The sequence below is a fragment of the Mastigoproctus giganteus genome, chromosome 4, assembly GCF_048544385.1.
Source record: "Mastigoproctus giganteus isolate SK-2022 chromosome 4, ASM4854438v1, whole genome shotgun sequence".
NCBI classification, from domain to species: Eukaryota; Metazoa; Arthropoda; class Arachnida; order Uropygi; family Thelyphonidae; genus Mastigoproctus; species Mastigoproctus giganteus.
In genome coordinates, this window is record NC_143578.1 from 212,568,128 (window position 1) to 212,594,056 (window position 25,929).

Below are 25,929 nucleotides of genomic sequence, written 5' to 3' on the forward strand. Positions count from 1 at the left end.
TGATGTATCTGTAGGCAGCTGGTTCTCTCCACAGAATTGCCTTTTTTTTCCCCAACAAGCGCAGAAATGGAAAAACTCGTTCGTGCATAACGAGCACGCTATCAGAAGACAAGTTCAGCAATGAACTGGTTTTGTGTTTCGACATTAGCAACACTCATGAGTGATCTGCTGGAGAAAAAAAAAAAAAATAATAATAATAAATTCTTAAATAAATAAATAACGTCTAGCGTTTTATAACATTTTATAAACTTCTAATTAAGCAACTGTTTAATATTATTTTCAACGTGTCTGTAACAGGTTAGTAAAATATGAAGAAAGCAGTCACACGAAGGTAACTGTTCTGATAATTCCTATTTCAGTATGTCGTAATTATCCCAATTCCTAATATTCAGAATAGTTTTGAATTCTGTCTGGGACCTCTCTGCTATTTCCTTCAAATGCAAAATATGACAACAAAGGGAAAAAAGAGAAAAATATTTCTGTAATATTTGCTGTAATTATTGGTTTAAACATATACAACTGGATGCAGTTTCCATGTCAGCACTCCCTTTGTTTTTAATGTCAATTTCCATGTCTGCACTCCCTTTGTTTTTAATGTCAATTTCCATGTCCGCACTCCCTTTGTTTTTAATGTCAATTTTCATGTCCGCACTCCCTTTGTTTTTAATGTCAATTTCCATGTCTGCACGTACAATGTTATATGCATATTAAAATTGGCATGACCTTATAAAATACGAATATAATATAGTGTATTTGTTATAATAGGCTCTCCATTACCATTCACTGTCTAGGAGGGAAACTATACCTCGAAATGAATTAAATTAAATAATGATTTTTATTTATATATATAAAAAATTGAAATAAGAATGCTTACAATAACTCACAAATTGTTATAATTAATTCTGTATCATTCAGAGAATATATTTTATTTATATTTGTTATTTATATCTATAAAAGCATATCATTACCATCTTTTAACATTATAAAACTGATAAATTTTAACTTACGGTTAAAACTTTTAAAGTCTTCAAAAGGATCTAAAATAGGTGTAGTAATCATTCTGTAAAAAATGTGAAATAGTCTTTTTCTTCGATTTTTTCTGTTTAGTTTATACAAAAAATGTATTAAAGAAATTTAAATTTAAAATAAAATTATTTCAATTTTAATTTTTAAACATTTTATAAGCAAAGGTAAAAAAAAGAAAAAAAATAGACTGATATTGAACTTCCTTTGCCAGGACGTGGTTTTATCTAAGTAAAAGAAATCTAAGTACTGTATAGGCCTAATTATTAACTATAGAAGATTTAGAATGGGAAGGTGTAGGGAGGTTCAAATTGTTAGCGAATTGCTTGCTAATATATTAAAAAAATAATATTCAATTGAATTGGTGTCGTTTAAGATTAATTAGCTTTATAATCCTATTTTTGGTGTCTCTTGATGATTTGGAAATGATTATTGTGATGATGTTTCGTGTGTGATTACGTTTTTATTGAAAAAATTAAAATAAATGGAAATCATAAACAATTTGAAATCGATCTGTTAACGTCTAAGTTGCAATGAAATGGTCCTAGCCTTTCTAATTATATTTTGAATAAATATTGAATTTTAGTCCGAACAGATCTGCTACTTATGTTCTTCAAATCCTAAAATACACTTACACTTTCACTGTTCAATAATGCACAGTATAGCAAAGCTGGGATCTCATCTTATTTCACCAATTCCCTCCCTGACACTACAAATTTCGCCACTTGTCATAGTCTGAAAGGTCCGGGTTCTAATTCCATGGGAAACTGAAGGAATTCTTAAAAGTTTCTTTAATCTGAGTCGTAATTAGCCGATCTCCCTCAACCCCCCGTAAGTTATTCCTAGTGTTTCAGCCCGTACATCACACCCTTCGACAGATAAATACAGAATACGGATATGAGCACCAAGCTCGGGCGTCGTTAAAATAATAATTTCCATTTGAATTTGTACTTTGAACCTAAGTCACTCCGTTTGCAGTAGAACTTTCATCCAAAAGAGAGCCTGAAGCCAAAAAAAAAAAAAAAAAAACACATTTGGTTTCCGTCTAAAGACCAGAGACCAGTGATTTATTTTTGAGGTGGGACAGATTTTTTTCAGTTGGCCACTGTACGCGGAGGCTAAACCGTATATGTTCATGGAAACCTGGAAGCGACCGCATCCAAGCGCGAGCTGTCGGGGGTGGAAAAATGATAGTATAAGTGGGATCGTTTCGGGCAGTAAAGGGCAACATTTTCCTGTTTGCATCCTGGCGCTTAAAAGGCTTGACATCGTCTTGAGAGTAAAAATTCAAATGCAGGCATTATCAATAAATATACACAAGTTATAAAAAAAGAAATATCCTTTATAATGCAATGTATGGATTTCTTTTTTATAAAACTCAAAGCGTTATAAACTTTTTATAAAGGCAAAAAATAAAAATAAAAATTTCTGTATATACTCCTGAATGGTCACATAGGGCCAGAGAAGTTCACAAGGTAAAGAGAATACGAGAACATCACCATATTTGGAGGGCAAGTGGGTTTGAAACTGGCACCACAAACGCGTGTACTGATGTGCCCTCGTGTGTGACCACTCGGCTATGGCGGCCTTTAAAATTTTGCCAGGAGTATTAATAATATTTTTTATTCTTTTCAAAATGCTTAATAGTATTAACTAAATTTGTTTAAACATACCCAACAGGGATTTCGATCCCAACTAAAATTTATATAATGTTTTGTTTGTTTGTTTTATGTGATCAGTTGATGACGGGCTGTCTTGAAAACAGCCCATATATGTTTACACTTGCTTGAGGTTTTATATTTGCCAATAATTATCTTCCTCTGCCCACCGAAAATAGTTTTTATAATAACTAACCTTATTTTCTTTCCTCTTTCGATAAAAATGCTAATGAACAACAACCGTTATTGTGGTTAAACTTAAATAACAAACACGAAGAAATACTGAAAAATCCGCGCTGAACAGTATGATTAAAAAATGTCTAGAGCATTCACAATGTCATATGAAAATAAAAATCCATAATGCAGTTAGCAAAGCAATTCGCAAACAACTATAACCATGAAAAGGAATTACCTCGAAACCACACGCACTAAGAAAAAATAAAACAAATAAATATATAAATGAGAAGAAATATCCTTAATTCCAAGGACTTGTATTTCAGTGAATCTGGCCATGACCTGAAATACATAAGCGTACATCAGTAACTCCAAATCGCTGATATCCATAAGCTGGTAAGACTTCTCATATAATAACTGATTCTGTAGTTGAGCTACAAATAGTAGAATGTGTGACATCACAATCAGATATGGAGACAAGTATGTGTTTATATCTACGAAAGCACTGCTGTCAACGCCATTGTACGCGTCTTTGAAAAAGGGGTTGTTTGGGTTAACTCTTTCGAACCTTTGATATTCCATTATCGTGACTTTACGAGACATGCGCATAGATTTTGTTTTTTAAAAACGCGATTAAGTGTTCGATTTTATAATTCTCTTCTTTAAAATGCTGAGGTTCTAATAAAAGAAAAACAATAATTTAGGTAAGTTGCGTTTCTCGGCCTAGCATACAAATCTGACTAGAAAGTTCAGCAGTGATATTAGATTCTTCACTAAATTTTCTAATGTTATTGTCACCGAAGTAATTAAGAAAAACCATTTATCCCCAAGTCCTTACGAACCGATATTTCAAATGCAGTCGCGAATATTCATAACGTAAAAAGTGGTGGCTGACAGCTGCAGTTAAAATGGTAGTTTATTAACGGATGCTACAAGAGAGTTATGAGTCATTAATCTCAGCGCGAGGCTTGTCTGTTACTATATATAGTGGTGCATCGGGCCAGACTCTGCAAAGATGGCGCTGTGTGTTTCAATATCATCGCATAATGCCTCTTTTCACGAAAAAACACTTTCATGCGAGGACATTTTCCAAAAATAAAGGAAGAAGAAAAAAAAATGCTCCATTTCTCTTTAAAAAAAAAAAAAAAAAAGGAAGAGGAAAGGAAAATGAAATAATGGGCCTTTATTTATTCTATGCGCAAGACTTACAAATCGCTTAAATATGTTTAAAATTTAGCATTGGGTTACACTTTCTCAAGAGTGGCGCTCTTAATATTTTGTCCATCTACTATACAATGTGTACTTGTTGCGAAAGATATTTATCATTAAAAAGTAACGATTTCTGTTAGTTTAATGCATTCATAATATAATGAGTGTCGTCCAGAGATAGCTGTGTACAGGTACTTAGTTGCACAAGATAATAGATTTTATCGCAAATTCACAGCAACGGAAACAGAGCTATCTTTATTCTAGATTATGCGCCCATTTCATATCACTGCTTGACACATGCTGCTGGAGGTATTCTAAATATACTTTACAGCACCTGTATGTTTTCTTATGTGTTCGTAAAAGAAAAACAAAATTGCTTTATTGCTAGATAAGTTACAGTTCATTTATTATAGTTCCTCAATTCCGGTAACCCTGATAATAAAAACTGTGTAATCTGATTACACTAAAACGTACTTATTATAACATAAAATATAAACTGAATATTATAAAATATCTATATTTTGGATTATATTTTTAACAAATATTTTTATGTTAAAAATGTAACAATTATATTTTATAATTGTTTAAAAAATGTAACAATTATATTTTTATAATTGTTTAAAAATGTAACAATTATACATTATATTTTTAAGAATTATATATATTTGATTAAAATTTACATAATTCTTAAAAATATAATTGTTACGTTGTTGTAAGTCTTTGTTAAATAAAAATATTGTTGCGCAACAATATAGTGTCCCGGCATTATTGGCTTTAAAAAGCTGCAACCATATAAAATATGTCAGTCATGCTCATTTGTGTTAAGTGTACGTGCAGCATGCAATCCAATAGGAAGTTACGATTTCCTGTTCTCATATTGTTTCGTACTTCGCATGAAGGAACGATAGAATAACTATGGAAAATAGAAACCTTCATGAACAGCTGTATCATGCGCTATTAGAATAAGCAATAAGTTAACAAAACTGACTGGCAGTGTAGTGTGAATGAACTTAAGAAGGTTGACAAATGCCAGGTTATACTTCACATCTGGAGTCACAGATGGTATGGGAAAAAAAAAGAAAGAAAAAAAAGTTCATTTTCACATTTTTCCCCGTACGTGTAATTTTATTTTTAATATCGACTATATTCCTAGTATTTATCAATAAATTAGTGTTTTTTAAAATAAAATTCAATCGATTCATACCCTATAGCGAAATTACTCGGTTTTATTTAGCACAAAACTACGTCGTAAGTTTTATCGGCTTTCTTAAGTAATATTTACGGCAACTAAATCACGAGCTGAGCTACGATGCATCAAATCTTGAGAACACAAAAGCGATATCACCAATAATTTAACTACCAGTGTCCTTTTATCGTCCATTATGGTGCTAACGAAATATTAGCGAGCCAGCTGATAATAGCGCGATCATCAATCCGTCTAAACTACACGCGACACGCATCTTAAGACGATGAAGCATTCATTATTTTACTCCTCAGCCTCGATACTAATTTGACGTCATTTCGGTTCATCTTCACTAGTTACCTACGTAGCACTGAGTTTGCGCAGACGCAGCACGTGGATACAAAGCTAGTCTGTATTGGCAATTTCAAAATCCATCTAAAGAATGCAACCACCTATCACCAACAGAAACTGTTTGGCGGAAATCCTCTTAGCACCATTCTTGGAAGGCCGTTTTCTTTTTTTTTTTTGCCAGCGTTCGTCTTCGCGCGCGCACACACACACACTCTTCCCCCATACCCTTTACTCCCCCTCCATTCCTCCCTCGTGCTCACGATCAATAAATCAATATAGGTTTGGGTTACTTTCAACGGATACGAACGACTCGAAATTACATAGAACTCAACCGAACGTCGCGCGCAAGGCACGTTCGTCAGTATGACATGGAAACAGAATGCTCGCAGGACAGTCATCGTTAAATGCGTCTCACGATCCTACATTTCCATCACAATACTCCGCTTCATGTGGAAGGAAAGGAGATCTGGACCCCGCGTGCACAAAATGCTCCCTCAGTAAGCACTAAATAATACCATCTCAACAAAGAGTTCGATTTTGAAGAACATGAATTTAAGACGTCGCACCCAAATTGGATCACATCATTCCAACACATCTCAGTAGGCTTGTCCGTATCACTGAGAGATATTTGATAACTTTAGGAGGCCACGGACGAGAATTTTATTGTTATACTAAGCTGATTCTAGTGAACACAACAGCACAGAGTGAAGGTCGAGATGAAAGATGAGCTTTTCTTGCCAGCTTTTCTTGATAAACCCACAAATGTGATTTATAGGTCATTAAACAGTACTCAGTTTATTTAAACTCTCAGCATTACCTGGCATTTGTTTTCGCAGCTACACTTCAAGCAGAACCAGTCAAATATCGGCAGGTTTGCATGTGAATAAGGAACTGGATCATTGGAAACGCCAACTTCACCTTAAAACCTCTTTTCGTTCAACGATCAGATCAAATACTTCCAAGTATTCAAAAGATATTGCGATTCCCAAAGTAATAATTAGCAATTTAATTCGCATACGCTTAATTTTTAAACAGTTTAAAATATTTCCAATGCTTCGATTTGAAAATTGCTTGTTATTTATCGAAATTTAAAAGCAAATTATAAATCAATTATATATCAATATTAATTATACATGTATACTGATAATTAATATTTGCATATTAACAAGGATTAATTTCAATATAATTTTTAACTTAAATTATACAGTTCCTCTGTATAATTAATAATTTACTGCATTTATATACTACCTGAGACAATTTAATATATATTTATCTATAGTTAACACTATTTAATATAATAATAATAACTTAATTAAAATAACTTCGTACATAATAGAATTCAGGTAAAAGTTTAGGACGAATGTAAATTTCATTGAATATTTGTGAAAATTTAGATTAAAATTTAAGTCTAAAATGGGATGTTAAAATTATCATTAAAATTTTAAAATGGGATGTTAAAATTATTATTAAAATTTTAAAATGGGATGTTAAAATTATTAAAATTTTAATGAAATTTTTCATTAAAATTTAGATTTTCACATATAAAACTAAAAAGTTTGGAATATTAAAATTTTGTATTTATTGAGACGCTTTACTAAGTAGGAAAAAAAAAACATTAATGTTCAACTGATCCCACAATATTAACAATGAAGAATCAAGTGTAACTCATCTCAAAGGCAATGACTCTTACTGCCATAAGAATGTGGACCAGCAACTTCGTTACAAATAGATTCAAGAAAAGTAGTCTTGAAATAATTTCAATTTCCTTTTTCCCTTATCGGTAGCTCAAGAGACATGCGTGATGCATTGAACCCATTCTCTATTACGAAGCTCCCAATGGTGAATGAATTGAATTTTTCTACCACAATTCACACGCACATATGGCCCTAACAAAGCGTTACACCTGGTAACGTATGGCAATCACTGGTTATGCGAAAAATGAATGGTAAACGCATTTCATGTTTGGGTTTATTACTTGGGGTTAAGCGTGTGTTCATAAATGAAACATGGGGAGAAAGTAATGTCGGATCATGCACTCCGATTCCTTAATAGCAATGAATATTGCATTCGCCTACCCCGTTTCTCGATATTAATATTCATATGTTGATTTTCTATTCAAGGCCATTTAGGCGAACTCAGCTTGCAGATTTTGAATATTTTATCAAGTTCCATTGTCTGATTAAATGCGAACTACAATTTATCCAAGCTTAAATCAACAATTGCATTTGTTCTGTACGTAATGAAGGTTTATCGAAGTCATATTTTAAAATGATTCCCGAAATAGAATGTGCTAAATAACACATACAGTATACGAAATAAATAACCCATTTAATAACTATATTTTTTAAGACCGGATTTTTTTCGGAAAATAATTGGTGAGAGAATTAAAAAAGAAAAGGAAAACAAAACAATTTAATGGAGCTATTGTAAATAAATAGTATCCTTGGACTAACGATCAACATAGTTGTTTATTTATTTATTTTTTTTAATTTGCTCTCACATAATGACATTACACATTTCCGAACATAACCTATAGTACGAAAACAGTCGAATATATAACGAATAAATTTATAAATAAAATTCTAATATCTATGACGAGTATTTTTTTCCAAAAACAGAATAATTGGTGGTTTAAAAAATATTATACAAATTATGTGTTTCGTCTCAGTGAGCAGGCGATGAACAGAGAAACAAGGTCAGTAAATGAGGTCATAACAACCCCCACAGGCTTAAACAGGACAAGAAAGCTAAAGCAGCAATAATGCGCTCATGCAGGAAACCATTTTCAAGTACTGGACTGTTTGTCACGATTTTTTGATTCCCACCAAATCGTACTGCAATCTGCCACAACCGGTAGACCTTCATTGCTGGCAGGAATCGTGAGAATGGAAGGTTTGTGTGTGTTTTTTGGAAATGGCCGATGGTAATTTCAATTCTCTCGTATTAGATATTGTAGCATTTGTTGCCAATGCATGAAATAAATTAAAAAGGTCGCCTGATATCAGTGGCGAAAATAATAACTGGTTATAAATAAGGGAGCACGGCCCAGCGTAATATATTTGGTAGTTTTTAGTGAGTCACAGCATAATGAATAAAGCTAAAATGGGGGAAGGGGGGGCGATTTAGTAGGGAAAAAAAGAAAGGATGGAAAGAAACTAAATCCGGTGTTTCTATGGTTACCCTGCATAGTTACATTTATTTTGTTTTATTTATTTTTTTTTCTTTTTAAAGCACGACAGCCAGCTACATATCCCTCATTTTTATTTTTGACATAATTAGACTTGTATTACAAAAATAGACTTAAAGAGATATTCGCTTGCAACACAGGAATTTATAACACATTTTAATATAGAAATATAAAAACTACCAGAGTGAAACTCCGGCAGTGATTAGAAAAAAAAAAGAAAAAAAAAACATCGCAGCAATCTCCTCTTTCTTTTAATAAGATAGAGGGATCAACACGAACGCCTGTTTTTCCCTCCTATCGCACTAAAATGAATCCAGCAACGAAGCTCTAGTTTTCAACTGCATTTTTTAAATAATCATATTTTAACGGCTTTGATATTTATTAAATTTTTGCGTACGTGGAAATTTAATTCGAAGGGGGTTTAAATAAATATACACTGACTGAGAAAAACATAGAAGAATACGGATATAACAAATTGGCAATTATTCTATCAAAACTTCCCTTCAAAACTGTAGGCAAATACTTTGTGATTAATGTATAAAACTTTTCATTTTTTTTCATATTTCGGGGTTTTATACACCACTCCCATTCTGCGTACACCATTTACTTGATGAGTATCATTTATCTAGCTTATTTAGAATTCTTAATGCATCTTGATTTCCTATTTCTGATAATGAGGAGATCCTTAATTAATAGATAGCGTTACTCTTACGTACTGATATGCTGGAAAATTAAGTAATATTTACACTAGTCACAAAAAATAAAAAGGAGAGAAAAAAAATTGGGTGTAAAAAAAGAGAAAAAGAAATGTGATATTTTCATTTTTTTTCGGTAGCTGTAGAATACCCAAGTTAAAGTTAATAAGTAAAACTTGGTGCCAAAAAAAAAAGAAGCAAATTGATTTTATCAAATTTGAAGGCTAACTGGATGTTTAAAAAGAAAAATGACTTACAAATAATTTTAGAAGTTTAACACGAAAGTAGACAAGAAATAATTTAAAGAAAGCCAAGTCGGTAGCTAACTTTATGAATAAATTATTTTGAATTTAAATTATTTGTTTTTTATTCATGAATAAAACACATCTGTATTAATTATAATTATTAATACAGTACAACAGAATTATTAGAATATAATCGAGAAATTTGGAACCCGAATTGGAAGATTTATTTAGTTATTTTTTTTTTGTTTTGTTTTGCTGTTGTTGCGTTTTTAAAATTGAAACGGTGACCTCATTTTCAAGTAATTATAATGTGCAGAATGTGGCTATAAAAATTTAAATTTTTTTAATTTTTAAAAATTTTAATTAAAAAAAACTTTTAAAAATTTTATTTTCTAACCCTGTGTTTCATTTGCTAAATTTGAAATAGAATATGGGAGGGTAAGGTGGCAGGGAAAAATTAGGAAAATTAAAAAAAAAATTAGAAACTACGAAAAAAAAGGTTTTGAACCCCTCCTGCACTGGAGTAGTCTGCATAGTTTCACTGTATTGACATGAACAGTTCAACTGTTTTGTTTGTCATATAAGTCCATCACCAAACATCATTAAATATAATTCCTATTTTTACAATTTTTTTAAAACCATACATAAAAGGTTTTGTTTTTGCCTTAATAAAATAAAAGCACATTATGAATTGTGCTGGCGCTGTCATCAAACGACATCTAGGGGGTTATCTGAATGAGTGCTATTAATTCCATTGCAATGTTCAGTGTTTGTGCACAATGCGGGTCTGACATTCATGAGTCTGCTCTCCAAGCCATGTTTGGAGAATGCCAAGCCTTTCCCAAAGAATGAAAATGCCGTAGGGAAACGTGGAGCAGCAGCGGAGGGGAATGTGAGGCGGAGGGCGTCGACCATTTTGGAGCCATTAAAACTAGCGAGAAATTCACGGCCGATGATTAATTATTATCGCCAGAGAGCTATTAATCGCGGTAAGTTACAGTGATGTGAAGCTACAGCGAACCTTCATAATGAACAAATACAATTTTGTAATATGATAAATCGCATTGCGCTCTCGATAATGTCCTGTCTTTGGAAAGCCAAAATCGTTACCATCATTGCACATAGTTGGGCACAGCCAAGTTTCCGGCCCAGTGTTAGATGAAGCAGTTCATTAGCTGAGCTTTTTTTTGTCAATGGAACTACATCAAACACTCCTTTCCCTTTCATGAAAAATACCGTATGGTAAATAATGCTCGTTAGATAATTCATATTGATAAATACGCAGCGGAGGTGCTACAATGGAAGCCAAAAACAATTGCCAACAAGCATCTTGTCATGAAAAATGCTTCACTTGTATTACGTACGAGCAGTAGCGGATTCGGGGTAGGGGCACGTGCCCCCCTGTCGTTTTTCAGAAAATATACAACAATCATTTAAATTCTCTTTAGCTACAATTTTTATTTTTTAATGTTAACATAGGATTTTATCTATTTTTGCATTGTGGCTCAGCTATTTTTAACTGACTACAGTTGGCAGCATTGATGCTAATGTGATCGCCATTCTAGTGCACAAAATGGTGCCCCCCCTTGTCATTTTTTTCTGGATCCGCCACTGCTTTCGAGCTGTACTATCATTCAGAGGAACTTATTTCTCTTATGGCTCATATTCTGATAATAAGCCTTCTTTATTATTTTTAATCATGCTTTAGAATAATAAAATATTACACCAGGAGCTTAAGAAGATCATGGTTTTAAGCCAGTTTTACTCATTTTTTTTTTTAAACTAAATATGCCTAACTGCTGAAGTTTCGACAAAATATCTGGCCACTCATTTTTTATGGAAGCATTTTCATTTCAGATTGAATCTTTTAATGAGAATTTAATTCTTGTCTAAATGAGATTTAGCAACTGAAATTGAATCCTGTATTGCTTAAACTAAACGCTCAATTCGTACAGTGTTTCTATGGGGACGTGAACACCATCAACAGAGAGGGCTATGAAAAAAAGTGCACATACCAGTCGTCAATGGAAAATTTAACTCCATCACCATGGTTAGTTCGACTTTGGTCCTCCACTTATTATTAATATTCACTGCTACATAATTCCTTGATAAGTATGATTGAATTAAAACGGATAGTTTTAATTGCAAAATCGACATCGATGCTCTGGCAGCAATCTCAGCTGGTCGTTTTAGCAAACTCTGATAGTAAACACTAAACAATAAATGAATGCTGAGTCAAAGAACTCCTAGAACGTCGAGGAACACATGATCACGCGAGGCTGACGAAAGTCTTATCTTCGAGAAGCACAGTCTCTTCATTGTACGTTTCGATGTCCAGACATCTCAGTTTTTTCCTGGGGCAGTCTCAGTATCTCGGGAGTTACTTGTAATCCTGCGCTAGCTCTTCATGTATGTGGTTAAGAAAGTGTATCGTAAGTGGTCTATTGTGTAATCCATATAGCTTTTTCCGACAGCGGTACATAATAAAGGAAGGATTTTTTATTTATTTCACTTGGTTTTCTACTTTAGACTTACGTTTTATTTATTCAGATATTCTATAGATTAATTACATATATTCTAGTTAAACTATTATCCAGAATTGACGTTTATTATCTCTTGATTATACTTTGCACGATTTTGTCAAAATAATCATTAAAATTAAATATAAAAAAAAAATTAATCATGAATATTTTGAAATAATTGCAAAAAAAAAAAAAAAAAAAAGAACGAATAACATTATGTATTCTCATCCGATTTATTATCGGTTTCTGATTACTTTAAAATCATCTCAATCTCATTGAAATCAAAAAGATTCGCTTTTGTCAGTATGTGTAAAATTAAATTATATCTATTAATCATATTTAAACGATTAAATTACGTAATAAAAAGAACTTATTACAATTAAAAATGAAATGAGTTGTTATAATTTGTTTTGAACGTTCATGCTGCAAAATATTTAGCCTAACGCTTTTATTACGTACCAAAGACTTTTATTATGTTAACGATGAACTGACTGAAAGTGTTCATTTATGAGCATTAATACTTCACTCTGAATCTGTGCAAAGGTGACTTAGTCACTGCCAGAAACAAATAAGCCAGTTTTGCAATAAACTATTTTGGTCGTTAAGTAATTTTGAGCTCTCTTGGAAACGAGTGCCCACAAGGCGATTCAATCAATATTCATTAGAGAGCGCTTTCTAGTGACGTTGGGAAATAAACTCATTTTATTAGAGTCTTAAAATATCCGACGTAATGATTTGTCGATAAAATCCATGAATTATTTGTCATAAAGAATTCTATATTAATCTGGGATGTTCTGGTAGAAGTTCGAAATATACTGCGTGACATATGATAATAGCTTCGCACTAAATTGCTACTATTTCTGAGTAAGACTTTGATTTGTATTTATGTAGACTGCAGAGAGATATTCAGTTGCTTATTTCCAGGAACTTTAATTTCAATAATGCATTTTGAGTATTCAAGAAAAACTTTTCATAAACCTCTTCAAAGCAGCATTTCTCAGTGCAAGGTGAGTGTCTCCTAGGTTATGTCCATCAGCTGCGGGACCTGCAGTCGTTAGGGGGCAAGCTTCTTTTGATGTAGAAGTAAAAAAAAAAAAAAAAAAAGACGCATTTTTTAATTTTATTATTTTTGTATACATCGGACGGCTGTATACACGTAAAATTTGCTAATTTAAGGTAGATTGACTGACAGATTGATGCGTCAAGAGTGCTGATGATTGATTGTCCTACTCACAGCTTAAAATTATAGCGCGCTCTTGTGTTGATTGATTAATATTTAAAATTCAGTCCTGTAAGGTTTGACAAATTAATTGCCACTTTCGCGTCGAGAGGGCGCTGTTAATGCAACAAAATGGGTAATATTAAATCCCATCTTGTATGTTCAAGATTCCGTGCATTTTCTAAGATCAAAAATATACTAAGAAAATGGCATTTTCCAGAGGATATTAGGTAACAATTTATAGGATTGGAGTCCATTGTATTTATTTGTTCTGGCTGGGTAAATTCTGTTATTCTACGAACAGCCGAGAATGTTCGATGGATTGATCTGTTTTAAAATATTAACGGTGATGTCATGTAATAAAATAGCAGTCAGCCACAGCCAATGTGGCGCGCGTTCTCTGAAAACGGAGACTGACGCGCAAATCGATAAAACGCAATATATTTATATACTGCGTTGCTTTAACAACTCCGCAAGTTTATTAATAGGGAAAAGGAGTGGGAGACACACGAACGGGGGAGAACAGAAATCCTACCATCAAACTATTATCCGCGTAATCAGAATGTGGAACTTGATATTACATATCTACACTATGGCTAAGTTGTTCAGATATTTTATTTTATTTTTTTGATGTTCTTGTTAATATAGAATACTGTCATTAAATTAAAAATCTAACAAAGAAGTCTTTCATTTTTGTTAATTTAATCTGCGTCCCGGCTGTTTTACAACAAAGTATATTGATATTCAATACAATAATGGCAACTTACCATTACGTCATTGTGTATAGCAATCCCGGAAGTGAATGATCAGTGAAGATCAAGATCCATTTTATACTTTAAAGATTTTTTATGGCGTTTTCTACAGAGAACGGTGGGAGGAGAGAAAACAGGTATTAGAAATAATCATTTGAAATACATCGGACACCATTCACCAGTTATCAATGTACACCTACAAATACACTTTCTATTTGTGTTCGATTGGTCTTGCTTGTACCGTAACCACGCTTTCACAGCTGCTAGCACCGAATCTCCCCGGAGGCGGGGGAAGGGAAGGAGAAAGAGAGAGTGAAGGTGTTCTGAACACTAGGGGCCGACGATCACCATCACTAGACGGGGAGTCACAAAGCAGGATGAATTCAAATTGTCACTGACTTTCCATTCACGTATTGTTTAGTGATAAAGCAGGGAACAGCGTCATAGACCTTAGGAGCCGACTTACAAACACTGATATTGTTGATGGCAATTTAAATATGTTTAAAAAAAGCAAGTACTGTATCTTTTTTTTTTTTTTTTTTTTAATATTTTCACAAGGGAAAAAAATCTACTTTGGCTGTTCTGTAATGCCGGTTAACGGACTATACTTTGGCACATTTGTCGATGCATTTCGTAAATTATCAACCCTAGGGGCTGGGGAGAATCACTGTTATAAATTCCCTCTTTTCCAGTTTCTTCCATTCACCTTCTACGAAAGTTAAAAAAGAATTGTATTTTTCCTAATACTGAAATAAAGAATGAGTGTAGCTCATTCTGTACGCTATGGAGTATTAAAAAAAAAAATGCTTTGAAATTATATTCTATTAGCAACCACAAAACTAAAAAAGTGTTGCTTGTTTGCTGAGCTGGAACATGATCGGCAACCATGTTCTAGCTCAACCCACGAGTTATTGGGCGCTATAAGTTGACTGATCTTCTAAATGCTAAATTAAATAAATTCACACACCGGGAAATAATAAAAAATGATGCGCTCACAGTGGATGAAATTCTTGCCATATTTATGAAGATTATAAATTGGAATATATATAAACACTTGGAATAGGTGCGGGTCCACGTGATTGTTCATAATTATATTAATGAATTGATAAGATACTATATCATCCTTTATATTAAGTAATTTATTAACAAAATTATACAATTTAAAGGAATAGAACCACCCCAATGCCAAACACTTAAACTATTTATGGCTACGTTTCGGGAACTCAGTTTTCTGTCTTCAGGCCTGTTAACGTGATCTGGGGGGTAGAGGCTCTTGGTCCGGTTGGGGAAGACTGGGATATTTCCCAACCGAACCAAGAGACTCCACTCCCAGGTAACGTTAACAGGCCTGAAGACGGAAACATTGGGTTCCCGAAACGTGGTCATAAAAAGTTTAATTGTTTATCATTGAAGTGGTTCAATTCCTTTGAATTGTATCATTTCGACATAATAGTTGGAGCTGGGATCGGAATCAGAATTTACCCATCACTCTTACAGAAACCAGACCGTAGCCAAATAGTCCCTTTGAAAGTACAGGGTACCCATCCCGCTTATTCGAATCCACGTGATACTATGAATTAACGGTAATGTTCTTATCTATTTCAAATGCTGACTCTGTGCAATAATTCCTTTAATTCATTAACTGGGGGATGGCGGGGAATTTCTCACATCTGAATTTAGAATGCGATGAAGAAATCGTGCTAATTTTTCTCCCTCTCCCCTCAAATCCTGGTTTCCTTTCTGAAGTCATTTTGTAGCACAAACAGTCAACTGATAATGTTACTGTATCCTGAAATAAATTACTGGGAATCAAAAAAAAATTCTAAGCACTCATTAAAAATCTCCACTCCAGTCTATCGTTATATATAACTGATATTTATATACAACATAATTGCTTCTTTACGTTGAAATCGAGGAATCGACTTGTTTTGAGGTAGCATTTTCTAACTTGCCATTAGATCAACAATGAGTCATCTGTAATGCAACCATGACCTCTTCTAATGTTATTTGCCTGTTACCTGTGTTGTTCCTCAGGGTGCAGTCCCTCCCCCTCACCCCGTTTTGGTCTGCAATTACATCCACAAGTTGGCAACGCTCCCACATTACGTAGTGAGAACAGGAACGTTGTTGTATATAAAGCAAATTTTAAAGTAACAAATTAGAATTTATTATAATACCAATATAATACAATCGTCATGTTTACTTTATATTATAATACCAACATAATCGTCGTATTATTGGTAATTGGAGCCCGAAAACAGGGGGCGGGGAGAGAGAGAGTGAGAGAGAGTGTGGGTAGGGACTACACCCAGAGATACAACACAAGTAATAACATTAAAAGCGGTAATGGTTGCATTACGGTTGACTCATTCTTATTCTAATGGCAATTTAGAAAATCCTGGAAATAAGTTAATTCCTTACGCGCGCACGTACACGCACACACTTAGATTAGATTTTACAATTTCAATTGATTAAGTTAATTTTAAATTTAGAAATGTTAAAGGTAATACTTTAGTCCAACTTTAATATCAAATTCAAAAATTTTAGCCCAAATATGACAAAAATGATACAATAGCCTGAACCTGAAAATGAACAAGATAGAGCCAATGGTCCAATAAGTCAGACCGTAACACCTGGATAAATACAGCAGAAGACAATTAGAACATTGTCTTCTGCTGTGCGGCTAGTATAAGCTAATCGATCTAAAACAAAATTATGCTAATTCTGGAATACTATATTATGTCTAACAGGAATTCAAGTAAATCAGAAACTATTATATTTTTTCCTGCACCATCAATAATTAATGTTAATTAGCAATGAATATGTATAGCTAACTGTAAGGTGGTATAATTTCATTGAGCTCGAAAGCTATTCCATAAATTCTGCTCAGATAATGAATCAAGTATAACATTTCAAAAGCTGTATCACAATTTTTTTTTTAAATTTACTTTAGCTTTTAAATGTGTTTGTTTTTTGTTTATTTCCAATGCAACAGTTTTATTTTATACGATTATGAGGCACTAAGCACTGTTTTATTTCATTATATAAATTACAATTTAATTATTAAAATAAGTGATATATCTATATATTCTTAAACCTAACTGAAATGAAATCATTAGTTTTATTTATGGGGGAGGGATTTCAGTTGCACAGATCCTTTATCATTTTAGAGGACTGAAATTATACAGTATATATATAAGAAATTAAAAAGGTGTATTAAAGAATTGTAATATGTAATAGAATCGGCCATGAAATATGCGCTCATCTAATCTCTTAACCGCCAATTTCAAATTTCCATACCTCCACCAACGTATTCTGAGCGTATATTCATGTCAGAAACAGAGGCCCACTTATTGCTATTTTTCTTACGATTTCGATGGTTGACCCTTGATGACGACATTGAACTTATGAGTTATACAGCACTGAGTACTTTCTTATTATCGCCGTTTATATTCTATGCTCCTCCCAATCTTCTCATTTAATTTATATGATTTAATTTAAATATATATATATACACATTTGTATATATATATATATATATATATATATATATATATTTTTTTTTAGCTGAAATTAGCTGATTATAATTAATTTTCATGAATCTCAAATAAGGATATTAATAGGCCACTTAATTTATTATCATAATTTTCACATTTCTGTGATTAGCAGGGTCTGGTTTAAATTATTAATTAAAAAATAATAATTACAGTTTTTAAAACCTACCACGAATAAATATAGTATATAAAAATTAAAATTCATTATATTATTTCTTTATATGGGAATTACATTATAATAAGAACTCTTAGAAATACACTAATTATTATTATTACTACTCTATCTTAACGATATCGCGTAATTATTTTTATATAATTCAATCGGTAGAATACCTGTTATTAAAACTTTTGTCCAGTGCGGTGTTCTGAGGCAAAAATTTGTGTGATATTGGTTAAGTCTGATAATTTGTATTATTCATGAAAATAGTGAATTGTGTGCACAGTATACCAGTGGGTTTCAACCTAGTTTGAATGGATTAAAATGTTAAAAGCTTTAGTGCAGAATGCTAATATTATTTATTTATTTTTGTGGGATGGACAGTTGGGCCAATAGATGTTCTAGATAAGTGTTTCTTAAATTATTTTTCTAAGTTGTAATAAATTTAAATTCTTTTTGAATAGTAATTTTATCAGCCAAAGAGATAAATATTAGTTATAACAATAATAAATGATTTAAAACTTTTTATAAATGCGCAGACAGACATGGTGATAAACAGTAAAACAGAAATTAAATTGCTCAAAAACAGGTTTAAAAGGGAAATTTTTTTTTTACTGATGGAATGTCATGGTGGGGGGGAGGGTTTAAGCACCATAAACTCTACCCATTTATTTATGATCAAGCTTCATCAGCCTTTGAGGACTAACTTTGCAAACCGTCAGAATAAATGTTTTGAAATAATAATAATAATGGCTATTATTATTATTAAATTTTTGCTCTTTTCTTTTCTTTTCTTTTTTTTTTTTTTGTAGCTGGTTTAAAGCCTTATATAACCATATGGTTTTCGGATCATTCAGCAACATTTTTGAATATTTAAACTTGCACGACGAATCGAGTAGGTTAGTTAATCGAAACCAAAAATAGACTCCATAGCAGGGAGTGTTACGCACACACAATGAAAGCTGGGTTCTTTTACACCAGTAAACGTCGCAGTGAAATAATTTCCAGATGGTCCCAAAGCAGGAAACTTTGGGGAATGGCAATTAAGAAGAAACCAAATACACAACATAGGGTCGGCAAAGCAAACAATGAACAATAAAGATGACTCAGAAACATCAAAATACCGAATTATGGCAGCAGCCAGGTGGTAAAGAAAGCAGAAAGAGAAAATTGTATGACCTTTAAACGCTAAAAAGATAGGGTAACAGGTATTGGAGAAAATTTGCAAACTATATTTTGGAACTACAGATTACATTTAAATTGGAAATACTGAGATTCCATTGTAATCTAGATATTGCGGTGTACTTTGGATGCAGTAAGTCGGAAATCAGTTGCGTTTATCTGTTCTTCTTCGTATCGGGAGCGAGAAATAAATTTAGTCGGCACAGAGAAACAAATTTTAAGATGACGAAGAACTGTTTACCAGTTTAGCAATCAAAGTTCAAGATTATAAATTCAAAGTAAAAAGTAAACCATCGAAAGCTAAATGTAAAAAAAAAAAAAAAAGTAATAGAAAATAAAAATACAAAAAAAAAAAAGTTAAAAATGAAATCGAGGAGTAAACATATGTATTTAACTATCCAAAAACTAACAAAGCCAGATCTTTCTTGTCCTGGAGCTATTTCATAACTCGACGAACTTTGTTCTGTAGACGCAATTATTCAGAGTAACAAGAGGAGCGATTAACTCAGAAACGTAAACACACGGATAATCGAAGTTTATTGCAAAACAGAAGTAGCAGCCTACATATGTATATACAGTATTTCTAAGAAAAATAAATGCTTAAACATTTTTTTAAGCAATACGCATTAAAGAGTTGGATGTCTTTCGCTAAAACCTTTTGAATAATTACTTTAATTTTTTTTTTTTTTTTTGGTTTGTTTAATATTCTCGTTTTCTGTTTCTAAAAACAAACACACACATTCAGTTATTTTGAAAACAGCAGGTTTTTTTCTCTAGAGAAGGAGAAGCGAAATTTAAACTTTGAATTTCTATGAATAAAATTATTTTGAATTTCTACAATTTGTAGCAACTGAAATTACAGGAAATAATAAATATAAGAGGAAGAAAATGTACTCTATTTGTGTATGCGAGTGGGTGAAACTATTTTCTTAGAATACTGATATTATTTTTATACAATGAATGCCTTCTAGATATTACTAGCATATTCCTACTATACAAGTATTATCAAATAATCCTGCTGCATTTCGGATCGCTCTAGGTACTATATAATGAAAGTCTGCATGCATTACAAGAACGGAAAGCAATAGTGAGGTGGCATTTCTATTGATCAGTGCTGAGCAATATGCATCATTCTCGGATTATCCAGTTCTGTTGTTGTGCATTATTTAGACCTCAATATGGCCAAGTTCCACTTTGATGTTCTACTTGAATACTCACATGTATTACAAGTTTTCATTGCATATTCACGTTTCCATGGTGATATGACAAGGATGTTTTTGGTTTCTTTGTCAATAGTTTACGACGATATATATAGACTTATAGCATTTGCTAAGTGGTGTCTCCTAAAGCTACAGTATGCTTCAAGTCGGGTAGGGGGGGGGGCGATGGAATCCTACCATAACAAATAATCTTCCGTGTACACAGCGCACGATTGATACACAAAAATGATCCCGGTGCTTGAGGCAAACCTTAAATTTCATGTCTCCTCCTGTTTTGCTTTTTTATTTGGAGAAAAAATATGCTTTCCCCCCCAAAAGTTGTAACTGCCCCATGTAGCCTTGCCCTGAGTATATATAAAAATATGCATATTAGAAGAAACACCATCTGATTCCTCTCACACACACCGTGAAGCTGTTCACGATTCTATATTGCTTGCTTAAGGGTGGGGGACAAATTTTTTTAGTCAGTTGGATGCTTATTAAAAATTATTAACTAACACAAAACAAAAAGATATATATATATTTCCTATATAATGAACGTTGCCTTGAACCAAAATCATATACAAGCTTATCACTGACAATTATCATTTTTAACAATACGGATCACAAATGGTAAAGTAAATAAAAGATAAGAACTGGTAAAGTTTATTCTAATACTGTACTTTGTATTAGCATTTTTCGCTTTATGAGGATAGTAGATGTACCGTATAGTTAATTATAAAACTAAAGTAATTGAATTATTCAATATCAGTTATTTATTTCAGCTGTCCTACAAAATACAGTATATTGATTATCCATTGCTTATTTTTGAATAAATTTTATAATTAAAAATTAAGATACTAATTATCTACTTTATTTCTTTTATACAAGCATTTGCTTAATACAGTTTGATGGATAATAGTAATTATTATTCATCACCTTGAAGACCCGTATTTTTCTGAGGATGGTCCAAGATTATTGATTCTGCTAGTGAACAGTTATGAAATGACCTTAAAATTTAACATTCAAAAACGATTATGGGATTTAGGTACATATTTAAATGCGGATAACATGTGTAATTTAAAGATGAGTGCGTTTAATTTTAAAATTCAAAGGGGCTAAAGCTAACCACCGGACGTACGTGATTTTTAATAACATGTTAATATTTTTATCATTGCCACTAAGTAACAAAATAATGTTATGAAATCAGCTGCATATTTTAAGGGATAGATTTTATATTCAAGTATAAAATATTATTTTATGCATAAAATCGATTAAAAATAGATATATTTGGAAGGTTCGGAAATTTTTATTGAGCTTCTGCCCCTGACTCCTCTGTAATTTTAATTATTACATAGATTTTTAATTATTTTTGTAACTATCTCGTTTTTGAAGTAACCAATGCTTTTATTACACATTAAAATCCTAAATATACAAATACAGAGGAAAAATATAAAATATTACAAAGACAAGTACTAGAAATCAAATTATATGGAAGATTACATAATAGATGCCGGTTGCTGGCCTTTGATAAAATAATAAATAATAAATGAACTCACTTGAGAAATATGTACGCAATTGATTGACATTGACGGGGGGGGGATTAAGAGGAAAGTAACTCGTAATAGGGTAATATGCTAGGTAATACGTACTTGGAAAGAGAAGCAAGACATGTTAGAGGACGAAAATGTAAAACTAGAAAAAAAAAATAAGAAAGAAAAATGCAAGTTTATATAACAACTAAAAGTTTAATGCGCACATAACTACAGATAAAAACCGATCATAGATCAATAAAATAATCCGAATGCTTTCAAGTAATTAGATAAATTATTATAAACACGGCGACATATTGCTCTATCTAGATAAAATTAAAATGTGGAATGAATTAGGAGAAAGATACCGCTTCCTGCAAAATGAATACTTTATTTTAAATTCAAACATCAAACCATTTGCAAAAATTTAATTAGAATGCAAATATTTGAAAAGGCATATTTAACACATAAATATTTATCAGTTATTGCTAGAATGACGGTTTTCTGTTAATTTTAAACGGTTATTAAATAACATAATCATTATTTTCAATAATTACTATTTATTTATTATTCAAATATAAAGTACACAACCAGCGTGTGACGTAAATTGCGCCTGTAATTCAGGCGCATTACATTTCGTTGTGCGAATAAAGCTCTCTGGCCTGACTTAATTGCACCGAAATCCGATTTTACGTTACTCTAATTATTTCGCCCAACCTGCACCTTCCATCAACCAGCCACTCCAGTGCTTTGTGCAACTGTTTTTATTTATTTATTATTATTATTTTCAAATTCAAGTTAACGTTTTTTTCTTTTTTTTCCCCTCTCTTGCATTCCAAACCATCTGATAGCTGCATTAAGTGCTGGAATAATTCCAAGGCTGCAAGGGAGGAGCGAATTTCTGAGAACCAGCTGTACACGACAACTAACGTTCTGGTAATCTATACCATTACAGAAACATATCATCTCTGTGAACTTCCCATCTGCGCCATTATGAAATTTTCCACAATAAGAATACATTAAAGGAGAACGGAGAAGGTAAAATAACGTAGTTTAAGGAAATGCGGATTATTACCTGGAAATGTTAGATAAAATTTTGCAACCCTTTTCGAAGAGAACAATAGACTTAATAATATGAGAAAATATCTGCGTTAACTGTCATTTTATCATTTAATACTCACGAACTCGTTAATTTGCTTGAAAATGGCTGCAAAAGAATTTCAAATAGCCAAGCGAAAATTTGCATATTAATGTTATTATTACGACATCGTATTGTTGACGCAGGGCGCCACCTATCAATAACAGTAGGCTGAAAGAAAGTGTAAACAATGTTTCATCGCTAAGCCTATATCGTAACTAAAACACCTAAAAAAAGAGGGGGCGGATAATTGACTTTATTTTTACTCTTTCGCGAGACAACATTAACAAAAACATTCTCCATTAATAATTACAATATTTTATTCGCGTCTCCTTTTATAATCTGTAATTCCTCCCAGAAATTCAATAACAGTAGAAAACGTTATCTAAAAAAACATACACATAAAAAAAAGTAGTGGGTAGCATTGAGCGTAACTCGTATGCTACTCAGTTGTCAAAGTAAAAGCCGTGCGCTCGCTCAGTCGGGTTTTGACTGTTTGTTCTGTAATCGCCAGCAGTTATCTAAGGAAATAGCTTATTGGATAATGTCGGCGCAGGTAAGAGTGCACCAGCCGACAAAGATTTAAAACACAAACACGGGCAGAAGCACTTAATCTGTTAACCGCTGGCAAATGCATATACAACATAGAAACTTTTCGAGAATACTGTTCGGATTAGGAAATTTTAGCGTGTTCTTGTCAATTTGTTACAATGACAAGTATTCTGTGCTTACGGGATACAGTAAAAGGGATGACATTCAATCCCTTGGGGGTAATTGCGTAGCTAAAGAGACGCGCAATGTGGAACGCTAACAGCAGGAACGCGCCGCTCAGCCAGCGAGCACCCCTCTTTCCCCCCATGTCATATACCAGTACACGATTTGTTAGAGTCAGAGGAACGCTACGTTCAGTTGAACCTATGCACGGCATGCTGTCAGCCATTCGCCCGCGTCGCCTTTCTTTCCTCTTCACACATTATAATCTGCTGTTTCCTTCCTGTCCAAAATTATCATAACCAGTAACTGCTGAACAAGTTCTGATATTCCAAACACCTCGATATTAACATTTTAATACATTTATCATTAATAAATGGGGCATTATTTTTTTTATTTATCAACTCATTAATTTTGAATCAAATTTAATTAAAATTTTAATTAAGCATCAACTTATATTTCGTTGATTTATAGCAACTATACTTTGCTTACTAAATCATTCTAAGAAATAACAGAAAAGACTCGGATTAGGAATACGTTGCATGACGTCATCACTGTACACAAAACATGCCAATTTAATTCATGAGCAGTAATCACAGATATTAATGCAGCTGCCAAACTGAATTAGCATAATTTTACCGTCGTGATGAGAAAAATACGCGCGTATCAATAATATTATACCTAAAATTAATATTATCCATCATTAATCAAAATTTAGCTGATTTCAGATGGAATTGTTGACAAAATTGTTGAATTTAATTTTCTAAACATGCTTCGAGAAAAATAAATGACAAACAAAGTTATGGAAATTAAGATCATTGATGATCTCAATCTGTCACTCGAATATTAATTGTGAAATTTAATACAATATATCACAGTGCGTTATATTAATCATAACATTTTCAAGCAAGCTGGATTATAATAATTTCTATTGGGAAATATTAATAATCAAATTATTCGCGTTATTTTTAATATTAATTTTAATTTGCATTTCAATAATTTGTGGCCGACTGCAATTTTAATAATGAAATTATTTTCTATGATTTTGAAATTAATTGAATTCGATAAAAAAATAATAGAGGTAAAATAGCAAATCAAAAGAGAATCTTGTTTATTTTCAATACTATATTATGTGGCCGACTGTAATTTTAATAATGAATGATTTTAATTAAAATCATTTTCTATGATTTTAAAATTATTAATCGAATTTATTAAAAATAAATTTGATAAAAAATGAATAGAGGTAAAATCGGTAATTGTTTAAATTAAAATCTAATACAAACAGCACAATTAAAAATTTGATAAAATTATTAATAGTCAATTTTACTAAAATTTTCAACATTATTTACAAATAATAATAATTTTATATTCAATAACGATGCAGCGTAAGAGTTATATGACATAATATTAACTTTAATTTTATCCAAATCATCCAATATCGTAATTTTAAATTACATAATAGGGTAATAGATTCGTATATCTATAAATCAATCGAGATTTCCCCCAAAAAACGTCCAATTTGGAGAAACGCGACTTATTTTAAGTGAACTATATCGAGCGAATAAAAAGCAATACATATGCAAGCTTATCTGGGAGAATGAGGGCAGTAACACTGAGCCTTGATATCGTTGCTAAATAAACAAACCCAAGCGCTGTACGAATCATAAACATTAAAATAATAACGCACCACAAGAAATCGTTTCCCCCTACTCGTCAAATAAGAGCTAAGAAATTCAATTAATTGAACATTTTAAAATACTTACTTCACCGTGATGCGATTGTCGACCCTCTGGTGTTTGTTCCGGTAAGAAATAAAGACGCATACTTGATAGCAGTTGATCGCTGTTTTGGTCGTCCCACAGTAACTGCAGTTCTCCGATACACGGGTCTTCCGTAGGTGATATCCGAATAAAGAAAAATTCTCCTAGTGTCAAGATCTTGTATTTTCCGTTTTTGAAATATTTGAAGGCTTTGTAAAATGTGTAAGGGCCATGGTGGCCACAAGGAGCTCCTACAAACTGTGGAAACGTCATTTAGAAATCAATTCACACCGCCCGCGATCAGCCAGCCACTGCTCACAACACGAGAGCGCACATGCTACTAGTGCTTACCAGATCGCAACGCTAGTACACCTACAGCCCTAAGGCCGACCCCCCCTCCGCTCCATTCCCCGCGTCTCCGCTCCACTATCAATGGATAAAATACACTGGCGTGTGCAACAAGTGTTGTTCTACATTC

General features: G+C 32.6%; 1 protein-coding gene across 1 annotated transcript in view; it reads right to left on the bottom strand.

Moving 5' to 3' along the window:
* The window catches only part of LOC150087386 (uncharacterized), a 306,404-nt gene extending 280,657 nt beyond the window's left edge, over positions 1–25,747 (bottom strand). The window contains exon 1 of the mRNA XM_090371164.1: positions 25,455–25,747. Coding sequence (XP_090227290.1) covers positions 25,455–25,724 — 270 coding nt within the window. The 5' untranslated portion in view covers positions 25,725–25,747. The remainder of the gene's footprint in view (positions 1–25,454) is intronic.
* Positions 25,748–25,929: the final 182 nt, after the last annotated feature.